Here is a 23,276-nt window from a genome sequence, read left to right on the forward strand (position 1 = left end):
CAAAATCATGTGACGATAGTAAGCCTCTCCTGTGCTGATGAATGAGAGTAGTTGCTCACTGCAGGGGGTTGTTGCTTACTGTCTTTGCTGATGCACAGTGATGGGTATATGCCTTTCCCTACCTCTATTCCTACCAAAGCCCCTGCTCACGGGGAGGGTTGTGGACACACCCCTGGGGGTGGAGCGAAGGCTCTGGAGGTAGGGGTGATAGGAATCATGGAAATCTCTCTTAAGTACATGCTGCTACTTTGTAATGCACGTAAGACATGAGGAGCCGACAGGTTAAACTGCAGTGTACTACCCCCTATACCTTGTTCTGCCCCCATCACTTGTCTCCTGCCTTCTTTTAGGGCATGGATACTTAGAACATTAAAGCCCCCATCATGGAGACATTTATAAATGGCCACCGTTGCTCGTGTGTTGTAGCATAGGCCCCTGTGTAGGCTGGTTAGTGAGGTACTGTTTGTAAGAGTGTGCACCTTTGCAGATATATGAGGCTGATGAAGTAAAATTATTAAGTAAATACACAGATCCTTTTCAGTATAAAAATAACTCCCAACAGGGATTTTAATAGTACAAGAAGAAAATCAAAATAAAATTGTGAAATGTTAAAACAGTCTCCTTGTGCATTGCATAAATCAAACAGGAACACATGGATAACGAAGCTGCCTCAGGTCCTGAGTACATTTGGGAGGCTTGAAGTGTCCAGAAGGAGAAGGTTCAGGAGCAAAAATTAAGAGAGTTTTCAGCACCACAGATTGTACATCAAATTAACCAGTGTAGATTATTTAAAAAAATGGGTCATTTGGGAGGTTGAAGCCATGGATGTTCTCACGTTCACTATGCAGTGCACTGCTCCATCAGGATTCCTGTGTTTGGGACCTGCCCATGGAAGGAGGCCGATTGCACTGTTGATCAGGGATGAAAATGTAGGCTTCGGTTTTAGGAACAATCTCTACAATTTAGGCCTCACAACTAATATTGAGGACCATGGGTGAAGGAAAGAATCAAAACTAGACCTCATTCCTTCCCCAGCTCAAGGATGTGTGCCACCATCCCCCCCTTAATAGCCCTGGGGCCATATCACTTATGTCCTGACCCCAGATGTCCTGTTGGGAGCTTAGAAATGTTCCTTTTTCCATTGATGCCCCTCCTCTGCAGGGCTCTGAAACTTACCTTATTTACTCTCTTAAGAATTTCTCCTATCCCCCAAGGTTCAGACCAGTTCAGTCCCCTATTGCAGTCCCCTATTGACCCATGGTGTGTTCCCCTGGTCTAGGTATCTTGCTGGTTTAGGGCTCAGACGCCTTCCCTCAACTGCTGAGCATATGTTTCCCTTCTCCCCATAACTTATAGATGTTCTGTTCCCTCCTGCCCCAATATTTTACTCCTACCTGGGGTTCGGACCCTTGTTCCATTTCCTGAACCCAAGGACCCTCCCCCACACAGGACTCAGACATCTTCCCTCCACTTCTGATCCACGGTTCTCTTCTTCTTTGGAATTAAGAACATGTCCCTCTTCTACTGACTCAAGAGTCTCACTCTCCGTAGGAACTCTGAGACAGGGGCCTTCTTTTCACTCCTTACCCATAGCCCTCTGCTTTCTCTTCCGTGCTCCCAGTCCAAGATTCAGGACCATTCCCATCCCTCCTAATCATGGTATTGTTCCTGCTTGGGCTCAGATCATTTTTTCTTCTAATGTCACAGGTTTCTCAACCTCTGCAGGACATGGGCTCTTTCCGTGACCCATGGTTTACTCCCTCTTAGTTTAGCCTTTTCCATCCTCTCCTGAACCATGGTTCACTGCCTGGGTGGAGCTCATACCCTTTCCCTCCTCTCCTGACAGTCAAGGGTCTCTGCCTCTGTTGAGTGTAAACCCTTTCCACCACTCCTGACCGAAGGCCCATTGTCTCCTTGGGCTCAACCCCCGCCCTCCACTCTTCTTATCCATGGTATCTGCCTTTTCGTGGTTCAAAACCTTCCCTCTCCTCTAGTCCAAGATGTCTTGTCATGATCCTTAGACTAGCTCTAAAGGATTCTGACAATCTCTAGCTTTTGCACCAGAACCCACTTATCCTAGTTTAAGTCCTATGGTATACTGAACATTATGCACTGTTTTCCACATCTCCCCTTCCCTGTGCCATTCTTTGTTCACTCAAAGTCTGCTTTTTCTTCCACTCCATTATGTCCTATTCATGTAGGCTTCCCTTACCACCTGCATTACTATACTCTTTTTCAAAGTCTTGCCTATGCTCCCTGATCACCTGAGCCACTCCCCCATGTTCCCTTTGCCTGCTCCTTGTTCGCTGGCCTTTTGGCCCCACGGATATGGGTGATGGAGCAGTTTCCCAGTGGAAGCAGGACATGTTTATTCCTTAAAGCTCACTTATGCTGTGGTTACATGTCATATGGCTGAATTTCCATCCGTCTATAAATCTGCTTCTACAATGGTCACACTTCATATGGATAGATCATCATGCTAGAAATCGTCTTGCGTTGGGGTTGCATGTTATATGGACAGATCTTGATCAGTCTCTACATCTTGTTAATGGTGCAGTTGCACATCATGGGGTTGAATGTTCATCATTCTACACATCTGCATTGCTGTGATTGCATTTCAAATGGACAAATCTGCAAAGTATAAATCTTAATTAAACTGCAGATGAATGTCGTGTATTTAACGTTCATCACTATATAAATATGCTCACACCGCCATTTCAAGGCATAGTGATAGAAATCTCCTTTTACAAAGAATGATTTTCATCAAACTGAAAAATGTGGTTATCTTCGGCTTGATCATCACATAGACACATGTTGATGCCCTCTGAACATGGTTATGTAAAGGGTGTATGTCATATGGAGGGGTGTAGAATGGTCTAGAAAACTTCACACATTGAGGTTGTGTGCCATATATATGGCTGTTCATTGGCATATACATCTTTCCTACATTTGGAATGCACATGTGGTGGATTGTATCTGTTTAGTCTATAAAGCATGATTATATTCAAGTTGTACGCCAGTTGGAACTATGTTTGTTGCACAGCCTGCTTAAATTGGTATTGCATGTCACGTGGACAGATGTCCATAGGTAGGTCCATAAAGCCTGCTTCCATTGAGGTTGAACATTGCATGGATTAGCCATGATCAGGCTACAAAGCTTGCTTACCTTGAGTTTGCTCATCACATGGGCAAATGTTCTTTACGCTATAAAGCTTGATAGCGCAGGGGTTATATATAACACCAATTGGTGCTGTTGCGTCTAGTCTGGAGGAATCTGAGGTAGTTGTAGGTAGAGCCCCTAGCTCCACTGGTCCAAACGCAATGATGCTACCCTTGGTGAAGAAAAAGATTATCTGGACACAAGGACAGAAAGTGTTCCAGCTGAAGGGTCATGCAAGGCCTGGCACAGTGTCGTAAATTGTCCACAGTTACAGGTTGCATCACTTAATTATGATTCACTGGGTCTGATGTCCTACGAGGATGTGGTGAGTGCATGTGTGGTCTTCCCTGAGAAGTGCTTCAACAGCCCCTTGACTGCCCTTGGAAGGGGCAGAGTGTCAGCCATCGCTTTGTCCAGCAGACTTTGAGAGACAGTGAAGAGGCAGCTCTCCTGCAAAGATGGAAGGCGACAACGCTGCATCCTTACTTGTAACTCTGTGCCTGCCGCAGTTGAGCACACCATGGGATAGAGGGGAGACCGGACCTGCCAAGGAAAGATGAGGGATGCCTGTCAGACTGTTCAAAACGAAGTGGCAGTGTAGACAAACTTGCAAGGTCAGGTCATCAGAAAACATTTAAACAGTGGAATTTCCTCATAGGCTTCCAGGTACCCTCTAAATACCTACCACTCTGCCTTGCGCGCTGAACCTCAGCCGGCAGACCTCTCTAATTCAGAATGCCCGAGTCTGGTAGAGTCCCCAGAAGAATACCCCATCAATTGCATCACTACAGATTACTAAAGAACTCCTGGAGTATTCCCCCACCCCCTTCTAGTTTACAACCTTGTTTTTAGGAAGCTTAGGCACTAGTGGCACACTTCACCTACCACTCCCTGCTTAGGGTTGGAAGAGTCTTCTGGCACACCCTCCTTATTTACCGCTCTGTTGCGTGATGTACCACTGCATTGATGGTCCACAGACTCCACAGCCACAAATCTTCTCATCCACACTCACCTTACTACTGGGAGAATTCCCAGGAACACCAATCACCTCTACCATATCTGCTATTGGGCTTCACTGTTTCTACAAATAGTACTCTAGGGCTCTACACAATTATATTATGGCGAGGCAGAGTATTGGGAGGGACCTGGTGCAAACTCCTCCAGTTCTAGATATAATGCTCAGGGTTCCCTCTCCTCCTGTAAGGGGCTGCAGCCTTCTACTATGGTAAGTTCAATTAATACTTCCTAAGAGTCCTCACTCCTGAAAGCATGGGAAGCTCTCCAGTCACTGTGAAATTAATCCAGCAGCACAGTTCACATTATTAAGGATGGGGGATTCGGCCAACTGCCTTGTCAAGTCCTATGAATGCTGTCCCCTGGTTCTCCCTATTGAGGGGAGTGTTGTCCTCAGTGGTCGGAGTGTACGAAAAGAAGTAGTGGAACTATGTTCCCTGCTGTTTTCTCCCCCACTGCCCACAAACCCCATCGCCAGGCCCCCTCCCACGCACAATCCAAACTCCCAAATAAGCACACCTGCTATTTAAGGGAATGTTCAGTGCAGTGCACTGAAGTGCAAGCTTCAACTTCTTCCTCCACTTTTATTTTATAATGAAACCATTCCAGAACGGTTTCTTTTTAAAATAAAAGTATAGGAACAGTGAAACCTAAAAATAAAAAGTATAGGAGCACCGCTTCGGACTGCTCTCGCCCACTTCAACCTCTGGTTGCCCTCTATAAAATTAACCTGCATGAATACTGCTCCATGGTGCTTCATGCCTGCATGCGTTGGAGCACATTATGGCATCATTACAAATACGGCAGTGTGGGAAAAACAGTGTTAATCACAGCCAAAAAGCAGCAGAATTGGCAGAATTACCGAGGCAGTAATTCTATCGAAATCCCCTGGGAGTCCATAAAGAAAATGGGGGCAAATCTGCAGGACCAAGTGGTGGTAACAGTAATTCCATTTGGCAGTATTTCTGCGGATTTACCACCGAAATACTGCCATAGTTGTAATGAGGCCCACTATCCTCAACCTTGTTAAGTCCTATGAATCCTGCCCTTTTTCCCTCATGAAACTGTTGGGGGTTGCCAACCTCTACTTTATTGTGTCAAATTGTAATGATATGTTATTTATTTAGCGCTTATGCTTAAGTACTTTACATATAATTTATGTACATACAATATCACTCAACTGAAGTTGGTACTCCTTTATCGAACTCGTAAGGATGAAAGGCTGAGTTGGCCTTGCCGGGATTCAAACCTGTGACCTGCAGATCACACACACTTCACAGCAGTGAGCACTCAACCCGAAGGGCTATTTTACAGGCCACATAACCCCGAATGGGATTCCCTAGTGGAAGGATAGGGGACACTTTTTCTAATCCAATTAATACCAACCCACAATTCATCTCAGGGAACAGTTTGAGGATACATCCCTCTACCTTTTGAGTCCTATGAATTCTGCCTCATATTCAACCTTATTGGATGGATTATGAGTTTCTCTATGTACCTTACTAAAGTCTAAATTGACCCATATTTCTCACTCATAAACTAATTATTTGTGGCTGCAATCGTCAAGTCCTATGGATATTGCTGCATGGATCTCCTTCATGGAAGACTTGTAGATGCATGCCTCTACCTTGTGACGCGCTAGGACTACTGCCCCATGGTACTGCCTTCGGAGAAGGGGATCCTGGTCTTTACCGTATCAAGTCCTGTGAATGCCAGCCCAAGGGACTGCCCTTTCCTGAAGAAGGTGAGTGTTCCCTCTGTCATGTTCAGGTGGACGCCGATTACGGTCCTCTTGTCGTAGAATGGTTCTGTATAGCGCCTACAGGCTCCGCCGTGCCAGAGGAAGCCTTTGTAAGAAAGACCCCAACTTTCACTGTCCTTTCCTGTACAAAGCAAGATGAAAGGAAGAATAAGTGATGACACTTCTATAGCGCTTAAGCATATAATGAGCTATACCTGGAATGAAAACGAGGTGAGGTTATTACCAAAAGGTTAGAGCTAGCGAAAGACAGTTTTATTACAGTGAGTTTGTCGAACCCAAAATCTAAGCCTTGCAGTAGTTTAACACACCCACAGTCTTTGAATTGTTCAGAAACCATCGCAAGGTTGTTTGTTTGTGCATTTATATAGCGCTACGAACCCTCAGCATCTGAGCGCTGCTCATTTCCCACCGTGTGTGGTTCTCACTTTGTGCATGTGGTGCATATCTATCACTTTCCTACTTTATCCTCCATCGCATGTTCTCTCAACCCAGTTCTCCTTTCAACTGCTTCCGTGGTGAGCTGGTGAATAAAGGAATTAGGAGGTTTATCTGACACGCTGGTGTATCTGAAAGGCTGAGGCAGACTCCGGCCCATTCTTACTGGCCCTTCAAAGGCACTGACCGTTCAGAAAACATTTCTCAGTGTTCCACTAGGTTAACGAGATGCTGGTAAAATCCTCCAGGCAGTGTATTCTCTCCATGTGTTCTCCCACATAAAGCTCAACAACCTTAGACATCAAGAGTGCCTTTTGGAGACATTTCCTAACCTTAAATGGTTGATGTTATTGACTTTAACAAGTAGATTTCAATAGGTTATCCAAAGAAATGCACATGTAGGCAAGTGTAAACCCCATGTAAACTTCTGGCTGCTAAAAATATCAAGTGAGGTTGCATGCGCCCCTTGCAACAGGGGAGTCGCCTCTGAATGAATGAAGAAACAGTACCATCTCAGCCCCTGAGCAAGCCCGTCAGAGGAACGGTCACATATTTTGGTAAAGTGCACTGTGCACCCTGGTGTAAAATATGTAATAAGGATTAGGTAAATGGGAGATGATCATCTAAAAGTATGATTATCTACTAGAATGACGAGAAGACCAGAGTATTGTATTTAAATGTTGCAAAATGGTTCATTGCAATGTTGTATGGGAAAGGGCTGAAGGCAGCGTCTCCACCTCTACATTGTGGAGAATGGAAGATTTCTAGCTGACCGACAGGAAGAGTTTTCTAATGTATTACACACTCCCACAGATTCCTCACCTAGATAGATCACCAGAGGTCATCGGATCCTGGCAGTTGTGTGCAAGCGCTGAGCCTGATATCATTTGAAATCAGCCCTCGGATGTTTTGAGAGGAAGTTCTCCTCGTTCTGGAACGGGTGACGCAGCATAGCACAGTATATTGGGCACCTGCTGGAGGTTTTAGTTTAGCATTCCCTGCTTCCAGGTCGAAAAAACAAGCATCATTTGGTTGGCTGATGAAACACCCATAATTAAAAGTGACACGGTGCAATTCAGTTTGGTATATACATACTTCTTGCTAGGAGTGATAGTTATGTTGCTATTTCTATTAGTGACACTTGTGTTGCTGGAAAGAGCGTTTTCCTTCCTTTGGCGGGCATTTAAGGACATTATTTTGTCCCGCCCTGGCAGGTTTTAAGGCATTCGCAGTGTAATGCGGTCATGCAGGTATAACTTGTTCTACTGGGAGGGAGGGCAGGGAGCAGCAACAACACATATGGTTCCCACCCCCAATTAAGTGCCTCCCCCTCCCTATTACTGAAGATAAACAAGGAAGTTTGACCTGCTGCACAACTCTTGCGAGGGAAATTACTTCTGCCGGTTCTGTGCATGTTTTCGACCTTTGGGAGCATACTACGCTCTTGGTACACCTCCTCTGTTAGTGAGAAGGGCTCGCCCCTGTGGCCACCACCCACCCGGAGTTATCCAACGCCTAGCCTCTTGCTGGGAGGCGGAAGGGGCATTCCTGTGGGCTGGCCGTATGGGAGCACCCATAAGGGGCCCACTCACTCTTTTTCACCCCCCCCCTCAGTGTAGTCGCGTTGTTGGAGTTGGCCTGGGGTAGAGGTATCAGGGACTGATTTCAGTATCACAGCCAGTTGGAAGAAAGCGTCCAGGCAAATATGGCCAATGGAGTTTAGAGTGGCCGGCCGTTTGATGCCGGCCCTCCGGTGTTCCCTCCAATCGATAGAGTTGCTCTGGCAGCATGCGGCAGTGTGAGGTCGGTCCGGCCCGTGACTGTACTGGTGGCGATGGCGTCCCTTATTCTTTGCGCGGGAAGGCTGCCTGGGTGTTTGAGGATGATGTTTGTGCCCTGGGTGGTCGCAATACCGCCAGGGTAGTTTTTATGCAGTGTGCTGCTTGATGTTTTGTTGCGCTATGAGTCGTCGCCGTGCCACCGGGGCAGCTTGAACATACATAACGTAAGATCTGATGTTAGTGTTGTGCCTTGGGTGGTTGCTGTGTCGCCAGGGTAGTTTATTTTTTAACTACTTTATTTAAATCTGGATGCAGCAGTTTACATTTGCATGATTGTGCAGTGACAATTGTATTGCTTTTAACCCCATAGTTTCCCCTCCTCCTCCTACCCCTTGTGCCACCGTTCTGGCAACTTGTTCCTTTTCCCTTCGAGTCCTTCCCTTCTTACTGCCCCTCCAATTGCTCCTTGGGCCTTAGGGCGAGTCTCGCTTGTGGTGGCTGAAAGGTTAGGGCTGGGAAGGCTCTGTCATATTCCAAGACTGGGTCCCAACAATCTGTAAAGCGGGGTAGTGTCCCCTCTTTGTCCACGTGACCTTTTCCACCACCAGAATATCCCATACCTTGGTCCACCACAGGGGAAGTAGGGGTCCTTCCTTGGATTTCCATCTGCGGGCGAGTCAGATCTTGGCCGCTAGTTACTCTGGGTAATCAGTTTTGCGGTCGGGCCAGGTCTTGGATAGCAGTCTGGGGTATCTGGTCATTGCATCTAATGCCATTCCATCGAATGCCATTCCATCTAAATGTTTCCATCTAAAAAATGTCCATCGAATGCATATTTTTGGGGGTAAAGGGTTAATGTGTGTTCAGGTGCATTTTAAAGGGTAAAAAACAGGGAGCCCCCCCGCCAAAAAAAGATTAAAAAATGCATTTGCTGGACATTTTTTAGATGGAAAAATTTCGATGCAAATATATGTCGATGCCAGGAATTCGATGCAATAACCATAAACCCAGTCCGGCACTGGGATGCCCGCAAGGACCACCTCTGGCGTCGGCGGTGGGTGATGGCTTCTATTGTTTGGAGTACCTGTTTCTCAGAAGGATTGTGCCCACGGGCATTCCTACAATATATGGGAGTATGTTCCCCAGGCACTGTCTCCAGCAATTCGGATCCAACAAGCTTTTGAAGTGGTGCATCCGGTGGGTAGTACCAGCGATATAGCAGTTTGAGCGCCCTTTCTTTGTTGGTGATGCAACTGGTGGTGGAGTTGCTTCTGGACCAGATGTCGACCCATGTCTGGTCCTCAATGTTATGCCCTAGGTCCGTTTCCCATTTGGCCATGTGTGCCGATCTCAAGACTAGCATGTCCTCTTGCAATAGCTTGTAGAGTTTAGTGATGTGACCTCTGCAGTGGGCTTCCGATAATGAGAGCTCCAAGGGAAAGGGCGCCCTGGTGGCTTTCTGTTTGGTTGGTGGCTGGGAAATCCAGTGGTGCAGTTGTGAGTAAGTGAACCTATCCATTTCCGGTAGGTTAAAGCGGGTCTGGCATTCCATGAAGTCTAGGGGGTTTCCGTCTATGAATAGCTGTGAGAGAGTTTGGTGTCCTCCTTGGGTCCAGTTGTGGAAGTTCGCCGCTTGCAGTCCCGGGATGAAGGGGGTAAGAGGGTCTAGCCCCTTCGGAATCTTTTTCTTTTGTAGTGCGCTATCCCAGATCTTCAAGGTGGCCCTTTTCAGTGAAAGAATTGTTGGCCATTGCCTGCGTGCTGCCGCTGAGGTGTATAAAAGTTTGCAGAGCAGGATCGGGCTTCTGGCTTGTTCGATCTTCACCCATTTTGGAGGGGCTGTGGAGTTAGTCCATGCCAGGGAATGTGTTAGCTGGGCCGCCATGTAATAGTTGCGGAGATAGGGTACTCCCATTCCCCCCCCATTTAGCTACCCCTGACATTACTTTTTGTGGGATCTGCGCTTTTCCCCCCTTTCCACATGAATCAGAGAATTTGTTTCTGTAATTGAAGGAGAGGTTTTAGGGGGATTTCCACTGGCAGCGCCACAAAAAGGTACAGGAATCTTGGCAGTAAATTAATTTTGCATGCTGTCACCCTCCCCAGGAGTGAGATCTCCTGGGTCTCCATCTCTTGAGGTCTACCTTTAGGTCGCTAAATAGATGGGGAAAGTTTGCTGCATAATAACTTTTTGGGGTCGGTCGCAGTATGTACTCCCAGGTGTTTGGTTGTCATGGTGCTCCATTTCAGCAGGCAGATTGGGCGGAGGAGGTGCAGTGTCTCCTTTGACAGATTAACTCCCAGGGCCTCCGATTTGGTGTAGTTGATGGAGAAGCCTGCCACCCATTCAAAGGCTGGCAATAACGAGCTATGGCTATTCGTGAGTGACAACATCACGTCGTCAGCATATAACGACGCCTTGCATTGGTCCCCTTTTAGCGACATTCCTTCGATAGTGTTGTTATTGCGGACTCTCTGGGTAGGGGTTCCATGATTAGGGTAAAGATCAGTGGGGATAGTGGGCATCCTTGTCTCGTTCCGCATGCGAGTGGAATGTGGGCTGATTTATGTTGATTCATTCTTAGAGAAGTTTTGGGGGCCACGTAGTTGGCTAGTACCATGGTGCGGAAATTGGGGCCAAATTGAAATGCCTTCAGTGTTGGGTCCATGAAAGACCAGTCGACACGGTTCATGTTGCAAGCGGGGCATAGGGCATGGCGCTTCCCCTCCCCTAACGGGTCTGGCAGGTGCCGCCATCTTGCTGAGGGCCAGGATTCCCTCTCTGAAGTGCGTTGAGCGAATAAGCCGGCTTGTCGGCTCTGTTTTCGCACCAGAGGCGGCTTGACTTGCTCGCATAGGGTTCCGCCGAGCATACCCCCGCACAGGGGAACCAACGGTTAAAGCCATTCGGGCTCGGGATCCTGCAGACGCTCTCACGGAGGCGACTGTTTTATCGGCCCTCCAAGCCACGCCCCCACCGCTAGGGTAGTTTTTCATGTGCAACGTTTTTTGTTTTAAAAGGAAATGTTATTAAATGAGGCAGTGAGATGTTTTTTTGCAATTTCGGTGCACTGCGTGAATGAGTCTTTGGGGGCAGGGGGGACAGGTCGAGCCTGTTTTGCTGGGTGCAATGCCATGAACTGGGTTGCGGGGGAGTACGACAGGCGCAGTGCCGCACGGACGTGGCGCATGGCGGCTCTCTGGGGACCAGGATCAAAGGGAGGGCTGTCAAGATGGAATTTATTTCGTGCCAAATGTGCAGTGCTTTCTTTTTTCATATAGCGTCCCAGTTGTGCCACAAAAGTGTGTCCTTTCTTTGTGGCGATGGCTGTGTACCAGGGAGGGGCTCATGAGGTGGTCACCCGTGCTGCCTGGTTTTTGTTTGGGCTGTACCACTGAGCGTAACAGTGCCTTTTCATTAAAGGGGATATTTTGTTTAAATGCGCACTAAATACATTTTTGTTGTGGGGAACATAGTGATTTTCGCGCCAATTGTAAATTGACAAACATCATCTTGGCAACTTTCGTTCCAATGGTGATTTAACAAATGCGTGCATGGCGAATTTGCGAAATACAATCCCCCTTTTCATGCTATAGCTGAGCTCAACGGTTTTGATGAGTAATAATGATGGTGCGCATCAGTGACTGCAGTTGTCTGTTGTGGCGATGGCCTGCGATTTAGGCTTGCTCCATTTGTGCCTTTCACATCAATGCGCTGCTTTGTGGGTGCTTGTGGGGGGCTTGCGGCCTTAACAGAGTTACAGTACTATTATAAGTTTCGGCAGGCACTTGTTCCTGGTCGCAAAGATTCTACATTAAGTGCCTTTCTCTTTTGGTGAAGGGGAACATGGCGTCTTTAGCACCGCTGGTAATGTAAACAGATACAGTCGTCCCCCTTGTTTACAGAGCAATGCACTGCGATGGGGCAATGGGGGCGTGGCAGGTTAAGCTGTGCACGCGTTTAAATTTGGTAATTCAGTATGTCACACCAGCATGTGTTTAATATACGGAGAATTATAGGAAGAATAGTTTTAATTTTTTAAGGTATGTTTTTGGGTGGCAGACATTACTACCACAGTTACACATTAAGCCCATCAAGGTAAATTCGACAAAGAGTACTTAACGGCATGACAAATAAAGGGCAGGACATAGATGGTGATTTATTTACTTATTTGTTGGCTATTTATAAAGGTTGCAGGACAAGAATTCGGAGTCCCAGGGGGGTAACGACAAATGCTATAATATCTAACTTTATAGTGATAACGGATTGTTTTGTGTGCTAACACGGGTTCAAGGATATCCTGTAAGGCCAGAGGGCCATTGGCAGGTCGGTCAAAGTACAAAGGAAGAGCTGAAAAATCTTGGTACAGCTTTCTGTGTGCGACTCAGGTGGAAAGAAGTGGCTGCAGAACCGATCTAAAGTAAAGGAAGTGCCCTCTGAATAACTTCCGTATAGTATAATGTTGTAGGGCATGGGAGCCTTTCAGGGCTGCTCAGGGAAGCCTGCAGGGGAAGTGAACGATATACACGCAATAACAGCTGAATTTTGTTCCCGTCCCCCTTAGGTCTGTTAGGAATATCGGGAGATGGGTTACCAGACATGTTCGCCAGCATCAAGGGTGGCTCCAACAGCCCCATTCTACTCGTCGACCACTTTATCTGACTGCCTACGATCATTGCGAACTGCCCACACGGCCAGATTGGCCTCAGGCGAAACGATCTATTCTACCACTTCTAGCAGCATCGTCACACCACTGGGCATATCTGTTGCATCTACATCATTTTACTACCTGCAACGGCCCCGGCCCCCCTGTCGCCAACAACTATTGCCTCACTACCGTACCAGAACGAGAGGCAGAACACTATATTTCACAACGACTGCAGGTGATGCTTTTTGAATTATCTGTGTTATGTGTATGTGATTATCTACGACCTGTCATGACGTTGCTAATGTAATCTCTAGTGTTATTCGGCATCACGCAACGCATTCCCGGTAGCAGAATATTTTAATTGATGCACCTCCTATTTCCCTGCACTTCGCTACTCTACATGTTGTCATGAAACACCCCATCGTTTACTGAGCTACTTCTGGCGTTTCACTGTATTCTGTTGCCTTGGACTCTGTCATGCTACGAATATCATAGCCCCACTCTTATTTGGCATTTGCTGCCTCACATCTTGTCATGTAATGCTTCAATGCATACTGACATGTTGCATATTGCGGACCTCGCTAGTCACGAAATGTATTAACGCTTGCTGATTCAGACGTCGATGTTACCCTCCATCAGCTGCATTTATATTTCAGAACTAACAATTCTTATTGTCACTGATGTCGCATTACCTCAACTTACAATATTCACTTGTTAGAGAACCTATGAGGCCAACTTCGCCCAGTATGCTTCATTTGCATTTATGTCAGGCTTATCTACCAGAGTGCTAGATGAGTAGATGATTGATAATATAATCTAATTTACCAGTACCTAGTTGTCCCTACTGAGATCTGACACATTCCAGTTCACTATTGCTCACCACATACTTCTTAGCCCGGTTCGCCATGTCTTCCTCCTTTGCCTCGCTACTGCCTAATATGCCCTCGCATTATCTATCTCAGATCACTCACATGTTGTTCCCTCTTTTAACCTTACTAGCTTGGACACCCGCCCACAGCACCACTCAACACCACTCCACCAGCCTTACCTTGAGTCACCCTGAGATACCTACCTCTATGATGTTGAACTCAGCCAGTAGCACCAACTGTAACCTACCTACTCACCAGCTACCTCCCTCCCAAGGCCACACCTCAGGAAGGTACCCTATCAGCAACACACTGTTTAGCGCCACACCTTCACCTTCCAACCCTTACCTAAACTCCCCTGCCTTATGGCTTGAACACTTTGCTACAAAACCTACTCTTAATCAACCTTGTGAGCTGCATCTAAGAAACACTAGACTGGACTCTAGAATCTCCTGTGCAGCCACTCACACACAGAAAGCCTTGCACCACTGCTAAATCCCCACCTACTAGCCAGAGACACCCTGTGCCCGCTACTTCCCTACCCACAACCACTCACGACCTCCTAGCCAACACATCCAAAGATAGGATAATTAAAGGCGCCTTGGTCAACGCTCAGTCACTCCCTGCCCATGCGCTGGACATTGCAGACCTCATCACCACCCATGATCTTGATTTCCTTGCCATATCAGAGACCTGGCTACACGCAGTCTGTGGACCTTTACTCTCCCTCGCCATACCTACTGATTATTCCATCTCTAGATGCGACCGCAACACCTCTCAATAAAGAGGCGGCACTGTTGCCTTTATCCATAAAAACTCACTTGCCCTCAGAGTGATGCCCAACCAACTGATTCGATCAGCGGAGCTGCTCTCAGTTAAACTTCCCATTTCACCCAACTAAACTGCAACCGTACACTTGATCTACAAACCACCCGGCCCTATCACCACCTTCTCGGATGACATTACATCCCTATTAGTGGACAAATTCAAAATTAAATCGCAAATCTTCTTACTGGGGGACTTTAACCTGGGCTTCCAAGACCCTAACAACTCCATTGCAGCTGGCATTGCCAACACTTTAACAGACTTGGGGTTCACTCACCACATACAAGAACCCACCCACATCAAGGGAAGGACACTTGACTGGCTAGTTGACTCCAACTGCAACATTAGCCTACAGTCTAACGCACCTTGCACCTGGTCAGACCTTCATGTTATCACCTTCAACATACAAGCCAATCAACGCCCCAAACAAGCCACCGCACCCGCTCAGCGCACCAGAAATAAAAAGGGGCATTACATGCGATAAATTACTTCCACTCATCATTCCCACCCTTAACAAAGCCTCCACATTTTGCTCTCACCACACTGCACTAATTGATACCTACAACCATGCCATACTCACAGCACTGATCTCCATTGCCCCAATGAAACTTAGGAAAGCTAAACCACGTGCACACCTTAACTCCTGGTTTACACCGCATTTGAGAGTGCTACGTAAAGAAAAACGTAATGCTGAAGCCGGATGGAAAAGCCATCCTTCTGATGTCCATAAGGACAGCCTCATCATAGCATCCCTTAACTACAAAGAGGCCATCTTCCAAGCCAAAAAAGATACATACAACATGCGAATCACGCAAGCAGACTCTAACACTAAAGAATTGTTTAACATTTTGAAAGAACTTGAATCCCCTGCTGCAGCCCCACCCGACTCCTGCACTAAAGATAGTACATGGTGCTTGAACATACAAAAAGCACTCCTGGACAAAATTGCCACTCTCCAATCTAAAATCGAAGCTAAGCAAAGCTCCCTGCAGATAGACCCGCAACAAAATCCCCCCACTAGTGCTAACACCCGGGCTACCCTTAACCACAAACCATTCAGTTTCTCTCCAGTTACCATCGCTGAAGTGGAAAACATCCTCAATAAGCTCAAACCATCCAACTGCCAAGGCGACACTTGTCCTGCCCCTATTATTAAAGAGGCCTCTCACGACCTACCTCCTTTCATCACCGCCTTCATAAACTTGTCCTTCAAATCAGGCATAGTCCCAGACAACTTAAAGGACGCCTGGGTCATCCCTTTGCTCAAAAAACCATCACTCGATCCTACCATACCAACAAATTAAAGGCCTATCAACACGGTCCCTTTTATGCTCAAAATATTGGACCGAGCTGCTTACCTGCAGGAATAACTGGAAGCTAACAAACTCCTTGGCCTTAGGCAATCTGGTTTCCGGCCATGGCACAGGATTGAAACCGCCCTCATTGACCTTAAAACCCAGATTGAGGTGCTGAATGACGATGGGAAACTAGCCTTGCTACTCCTACTTGATCTTTCAGCAGCCTTTGACTTGGTCAACCACCAATATCTCTGTCAACACCTTAAATCAGCTGCCCACTTCTCAGACTCTGCCACCTCCTGGATCAGATCCTTCTTAGAAAACAGATCTATGCGGGTATTCTCCCCATCAGGATCTGCCAAGCCTTCTCCCATTCACTGTGGTGCCCCCCAAGGTTCGTGTGTGTCACCGACACTTTATAATGTGCTCACCAAACCTCACTTTGATGTCCTTGACTATCTGGGTGTCACGTATACTAATTACGCTGACACCCTGCTACTCATCCCCATCACGGGTGACTATGAAGTGGACACCAAATCCCTGAATGACGTTTACATTGTTATTCAAGCATGGATGGCCCAACATGAACTTTGCCTCAATGATGACAAGACGGAACTCCTCATTCTAGGATCCCATCAACGTCTTAATACACTTAACCCTTCCTTCAAGTCGTTCATCATTGACGGCAATACTATCAAGGTCTCTAAGGATACCAAAACCTTCGGCATTTACCTTGATTCTACACTTTCATTGTCCAGACAAACCAATGCTGTCAGCTCAGCATCTGCCTATACCTGCAATCTCATTACAGTTTGCAGACCCTTCCTGACCACTGCTAATTGCACCACTTTGGCTAGAACTCTTGTCATGTCCAAGATTGATTACTGTAGTGCCTTGTATCTAGGGACTAGCCAATGCAACCCAAATAAACTACAAGTCACACAGAATAATGCCATCAGAGCTTCCCTAAATATTCCTAGAAATCAGCACATTTCAGACCATAGACGCAATCTACATTGGCTCCCTGTTGCGCAAAGAATCTCCTTGAAAACGCTTGCCCTCACAAAAGTGTTTGGTGAACCAGGCCCCTCCTTACTTGGCTAACTGACTTACCCCACATACAGCTACCCGACCTTTGAGAGCTGCCCAAGACCACAGCCTCTCCCTTCCCAGATTCAAGCTCCAGAAAGCCGGCAGAGTGAGCTTCCCAGTCTTAGCGACTAAATTATGGAATACCTTGCCCAAGGCCATTAGAGCTGAGCCCTCCTTTCAATCCTTCAAGAGTAAAACTAAACTGTGGCTCTCAGCTCAAGACATTTGAGACACCCGTCGCTTCTTTGTCAATGCTGCCCAGGCCAAACCTGTATCGCGACTTCACCTCTTTTTAGCATTTGTATGTAACTCTGCAACTTTGCAATATCATTGGATTTGACCACCCATACGTTGTTGTATCATTGTAATATTCTATTTTGCCTTTACATACACTACTGTATTTTTACTTGTACTATGTATTTTTACTGTATTTTTACCTATTTCATGTTTGTAAATTACCTGTCTGTGTAACCTAAGATAGGCCCCCAGATGCCTTTGGGCCAGGCACGCTATACAAATAATAAAATACAAATATAAATACAGTAGTCACGTGTTTGAGGATGAGGCCGTGTTGTGGGCATTATTTAGGAGAAAATACGCAGGAAGGGCACAAATTGGGTAAATACTATGCCGGAAGAAGAGCAGGAGGTGCCTACACACCAGCAGGTAGTTCAGGCCCAGACCTGCCCTCCCACAGCAATGGCACCTCCCGCCGAGTGAGATGCCCGTCAAAGCTCAACCAAAAAGAAAAAGGACAGTGCATCAACCGAGGGGTAAGGCAGCAGCGGTTAGGTTACAAGAACAAATGTTGTTACAGGTTACGGCTGATCATGCACAGCGCTCTGGTGTAGTCCAGCAGTCGGTGCTGCTAGCAGTTCATGAGTTAGGGCAGGGGCAATAGGTGGTGCATTGATGCCACCAACAAGTAACCAGTTGGGCAATGGGGAATTAAGTCCGACACTAAAGCTTCCAATGGGTAATGAATGTGAAAATAGGCAAATTGGGAAGGCATTGGAAGAAATGCTGAGGTTATTGCGGGGAGTGGTGCAGCCACCTAGGGAAGGGGCCACCATTGAGACCGCAAGGCGCAAGGAGAGTTTGGGAAGGCCCCTCAGAACCTGCCACAATCGCTGGGGTAATGGGGGGGACAGACCTATATTGCTGCACTAGGGCTGTCAGCCACACCGGAGGTTGTAGCACCATTACAACAACAAGGGTCCACAGGAGTGGTTGACTTAGGTGCGCAACGACAAAGGGAGAAAGGGGTAGCAGCCTCAACATTGTCCACAGGGGTACCCACACCACAGCGAGCGGCAGGGGTAGTGAGCAACACAGAGGTGACCAGTAGATCCAATTGGGAAAAAGGACCCCCCACAGTTGACAGACTGGTGCTGCAGGAATTGTTAAATGATTACCCAAAAGCAAGGGAGCGGATGGTTTCCAGATACCTTATGGGGGTCCACTGATGGTCAGGGTTGCAAAAAATGTACCCTCTGCGCTTCAACAGCCAAAGGTAGTATGCTGAAAAATAAAGAAGGAACTGGAACTGGGTAGGGAGGTAGGTCCCTTTGGCCCCTCCCCCCCCAAACCCCTTGTCCAATTTCATAGTTTCTCCATTGGGCATTGTGCCCAAGAAGGAACAGGGCAAGTTAAGGTTGATCCACCACTTGTCATGTCTGTCAATGACTGGCTCAACCCTGAGCACAGGTCAGTACACGATGTCTCCTTTGACAAAGCCGTGGTGTTGGTGGCCAGCATGGGCAGGAGGGCCCCCCTGGCCAAAGTAGACATAGAATCTGCATTTTGGCTGCTGCCGGTGCACCCCCAAACAGTTTCCACCTGTTAGAATTTCAGTGGAAGGGCAGGTTTTACATTGACAAATGTATGCACATGGGCTGCTCAGTGTCATGCGCACTATGTCAAGCTTTCAGCACTTTTTTGGAATGGGCTGCACGCAGGGAACGAACAGCAGGGAAGCATCGTCCACTACCTAGATGATTTCCTTTTCATAGGCAGGGAAGGGTCGGCTGACTGCGCTCATGCGTTGTCTTCCTTCCAGAACCTGATGACCAGGATGAGCATCCTGCTGGCACCTGAAAAAACACAGGGCCCCACAGAACTGATAACACTCTTGAGTATTGAAATCGGTACAACAAAGGACACTGACAGGTTGCCCCCCGATAAAGTACAGGCGCTGATTGCTGAGATAGAGAATAATCTATCCAAAGAAAGGACCATTTTGGAAAAGGTCCAGCAGCTGCTGGGCAAGTTGAATTCTGCCTCCAAGGTTATCCCAGCGGGCAGGAAGTTTACATGCAGGTTGGCCAGGGCAACATCAGGGGTTACACAGAAGTACCATCATATCTGGCTTGGTTCTGCCCTAAAAGAAGACTTGCAAATGTGGCTGTCATTCCTGCTAGGGTTTAATGGGGTGCAGTTATGAAGAACCATGTGGGAAACAAGTAGGGAGCTACAGATGTATTTGGATGCATCAGGAAATTAAGGTTTTGGGGTCATCCTGGGGCAGGAATGGTGTGCACAGAAATGTCCGACCCAATGGCGCAAGAAGGGTAGGCCCAAGAATATCATGGCACTAGAGCTCTTCCCTATTGTGGTAGCCCTCATGTTATGGCCAAAGGAATTGGGGAACAGAAGGGTGCATTTTTGGTCAGACAATAAAGTAGTGGTTCAGGCCATAAACTTACAATCCGCATCTTGCCCTGCTGTACTGAGCCTCTTGAGGAAATTGGTAGAAATCTGCTTGTACCTGAATATAGAGTTCAGGGCTCACCATGTACAGGGTGTTGTTAATACTGCTGCTGATGCTCTTCCTCGTTTTCAGTGGACCAAGTTCCAGAAAGCCCTTCCTGCAGCCAGGGAGAAGGGGGCGCAGTTCACAAGCAAGTGGTGGCATCTGGTGTTGTGGACAGGATGCTCTGGGACTTAGGGAGTGATCGCTCACACCAGGCGTAAGATCCAGGTACCAGCAGGGCTGTGGTATGTTTTTGAGTGTGTCACGTGCATTGGGCAACCCAGAAAGGTGCGCACAAGCCAATCCATTTTAAGTTATTGCAGAAACTACTTAAAGCCCTGGCTGACGTATGCTCCGATGCCTGAGGTGTCACTGTTTAGGTTTGCTTTTGCACTGACATTTTTTGGGGGCTTTCCGGGTCAGCAGCCGGCAAAGAGGATCAGTCAGGAAAGGCCCTTGCAGTGGGTGATGTTGCCTTTATCACCAGAGGCATGGGAGAGGGGTAAAGGATCAGGTTGAGAAAATGTAAGACCGATCAGGAGGGAAAAGGAAAGTGGGTCGATATGTATGGGTCCCCCTACAAGGACTGTTCAAACTGGAAAATACAAAAGCTGTAAAACAATGAGTTAGTAGACTATAGTCTTAATTTACATGGTCAGTGATCATGGTATCTAAGATATCCAAAAGTTCTTCCTTGAAACAACTAAAGATAATCTGAAGGAATCAGAAATAATATAAAGCTAATGTTATAAAAACATTTTTAAGGGTTTATTTGACAAGAAAAAGGAACATGATTTTTCATGAAATCATAATAGCAAATTAACATTCAGTTACAATGAAAGCGAGGTTCATGTAAAAATTGAAGCATCAGAATTTAAACAGCTGAATGAAACACAAACAGAATGTTCAGTACATATAAGCAAAGGTATAAATTAACACATTTGCCAAAATTGAGCAATAAATGAAACACAAACCGAATGAAAAATAAATAAATACATTTGTGCAAAAGTGTAGATTCACTTAAACAGATCTGCCTACGTAAACTTTTCACATTTATTCATGTCAAAAAGAACGGTCTCGAAATGATGTTTCAAAAAGGTTGGGGTTCCAATAAAAAGAGGCCAAGTTACGTTTCGGCGGGCCACCTGTAAGGCTGTTGATGTCAGACAAACGCCTTCCTTGGGGCAAAGTAAGAAATAATAATCCCTACAGGGAAGCAGACAAACGAAAGATACTAAATATTAAATAACATAAAGATTCCGATATGATTCTCAGTCGACTATCTTAAGTAGACAGGGTACCTAAACAATTTCTTGAAAGGATTTTAATATGACTACTGATTAGGTCTGTGCAGAAAAGGAACCTTACCCAAATCAATGCGGGGGGAATCTTCTAGACAAAGTTTCAAGACGCAAAAATCACCTCAGTGCCAGTCGTGAGCACAGGTGTCTAGTGAGAGATCAAGAACCAGTACTCATCTGTAAAACCTATAAATCAAAGTATATAGGTTAGAGTTTGGACTCAGAGTTAGAGCTAAAATAGATATATAAGAGAGGGGGACAGGCATATGCCTACCTTGGTAGAAATGCTGCCATGGTACCCGTGAAAGGATGGGATCCTAAAGTGTTGGGTTCGCCACCTGAAGTCAGTCTAGAAAGAGATTGTATTTACAGTGTTCAAGCTGGTAAAGATAATAATGAAAATGTATTGGTGCTGCACACTCAAAGGCATCAACAATTGCCAAACATGGAAAAGCAGTGCTTACTTGTTCAACTTGGCTTGGTAAATAGAGTCAGGTGTACTAGATGCCTGTCAGATATCTGGTACAAGGTGAGTAAACATGGGCACGTTCCCTATGTGATTTAGGAAACCTGCGAGGAAAGCGAGTCCAGCCCATTAAACATGAAACTAATGATAATGGAACTGATGGTGATAGAAAAAGTTCTATACAAAATTGCGAGCACATGAAATGGAATGAAGCAAATGCGACGGAGTACGGCAGGGGGCCGAGCACTGTGTATGCATGAACGTGCAGAAGTAAAAAATGGGGAGTGTAAGCACTTACCCACGGTAGTGCAGGAATCAAGCTGCGCGGGGAGCTCTGTAGCCATAGAGGACAGGTTCGCACGGAAGCCTAGCATCGAGTGTGTGCTCAAGCGGTTCCTGTGAAAGTAATAGGTAGGCAGTAGCAACACCCACCTAGAAAGCGAGGTACTGGAAATGTGACGTGGCTCGCCCTGATAGGCCGCAGGCCGGAGGCTGGTGCTGTGCGAACCTCATTGGTTGACGGCTGCGCACCCGCCCTGTGTGAGCTGCCATGACATGTCCGACCCTGATAGGTCGCCAGCGACACACCCTTACTAGGAGGTGTGTTCAGTACCAGGAAACGGTGACAGTAACCTCCATATCGAACGCGGTTGCAGGAGGTCGCCGTACATGTGAAAAGGATGGAAATAAGTCCAAAGCCGGAGCGATCCCTGGCGTAAGCTGTCGTGTATGCCAATATGTTGCTGAATAGTGAATGAGCCTGAATGGGTGCTAAAAAATAAAAAATCAGTGTTGAAGGCCGGTGCGCCCCCTGGTGTAAACCGTCGTGTATGCCAATATGTTGCTCAATATTGAATGAGCCTAAATGAGTGCAAAAAAAATTACGATTCTGAGAGTTGAAGCCAAGGTGTTGCCACCATCGTCAAGTGGTAATGCCAAAATGATGTGTAAAGAGTGCAATACTGCCAAGGTAGTATTGAAGGGTTCTACATTATTTCGCCGACCTATTTTTCAACGTGGGACTTTTCATTGTCAGAATTTTCATCGCCAAAAACCCTGTTTTTTGTTTTTTTTATTCTGGGGGGGTTCCCCCCCCAGACTCCCACTTACTAATATAATCAAACCCCAACCCCTACAAAACACCCCCCAAAATAAAAAATTGAAAGAACTGGGTTTTTGGCGATGAAAATTCTGAAGATGAAAAGTCCCACGTTGAAAAATAGGTTGGCAAAATTTGTGTATACTGTATTGAAGAGAGTAAACGCATGATTCAAGCGAAGGTGTTGGAGGGTGCTGCCATCTTCCTGCAATGGGGATGCCATTGTGAGAGGAAGGAAGTCAAGAAGCAAAGATGTGGCAAAGATGATATGGCCAGGCTGACTGGAGCCCTGTTAGAGTGCGTTAGGAGTCACTTAGGTCCTATGATATTATAATGGTGGGATGAATTCTTCATTTAATCCATGGGTGTGAGTGCCTAATCGAAAAATCCAACGTGCTTCTTTATCCAGTAAGCTTTTGGATATGTTGATGGAATCTTTCACTGTTTCCAGTATTCACCATAGCATATCGTTGGGAGAATGTTTCAAAGTCATGTAGTGATTTACCAGGGATGCCGTGGTGGTTTTGCATCTAATGCGCGAGTGATGTTCTGAAATTCTAATGTGTGCTGCTCTGCTTGTTTGCCCCACATACCTCAATCCGCAAGGACATTCAATGCAGTATACCACATTTTTAGTTTTGCAATTTGTCAGGTGAGGTAAGGTCCACACCTGCTCGCCAATTTTAAATTCCTTCATTTTTCTGGTAAAGATGCATGCCATGCAAGAACTGCATGGATAATGCCCTTTAACTGACCGCAAATCCCATAAACCCGTT

The 23,276-nt window shown here is 46.5% G+C and overlaps 1 protein-coding gene and 1 long non-coding RNA gene across 2 annotated transcripts in view; both read right to left on the reverse strand.

Annotated features, from left to right (window-relative positions):
- Positions 1 to 534: 534 nt before the first annotated feature.
- Positions 535 to 23,276, reverse strand: part of LOC138503459 (SPRY domain-containing SOCS box protein 3-like) — a 102,563-nt gene continuing 79,821 nt past the window's right edge. Inside the window, exons 5-6 of the mRNA XM_069623209.1 lie at positions 5,867 to 6,057; positions 535 to 3,703 (exon numbers count right to left, since the gene is read on the reverse strand). Of these exons, the coding sequence (XP_069479310.1) occupies positions 3,473 to 3,703; positions 5,867 to 6,057 (422 nt within the window). The 3' untranslated portion in view covers positions 535 to 3,472. The remainder of the gene's footprint in view (positions 3,704 to 5,866; positions 6,058 to 23,276) is intronic.
- On the reverse strand, positions 20,550 to 21,825 carry LOC138503460 (uncharacterized). The gene is made up of 4 exons (XR_011279641.1): positions 21,700 to 21,825; positions 21,210 to 21,284; positions 21,003 to 21,121; positions 20,550 to 20,840 (listed from the first exon to the last, which is right to left on the reverse strand). It is a non-coding gene; the product is annotated as an uncharacterized lncRNA (long non-coding RNA).

Source organism: Ambystoma mexicanum, chromosome 11 (genome assembly GCF_040938575.1).
Source record: "Ambystoma mexicanum isolate Mex_15411 chromosome 11, UKY_AmexF1_1, whole genome shotgun sequence".
NCBI lineage: Eukaryota > Metazoa > Chordata > Amphibia > Caudata > Ambystomatidae > Ambystoma > Ambystoma mexicanum.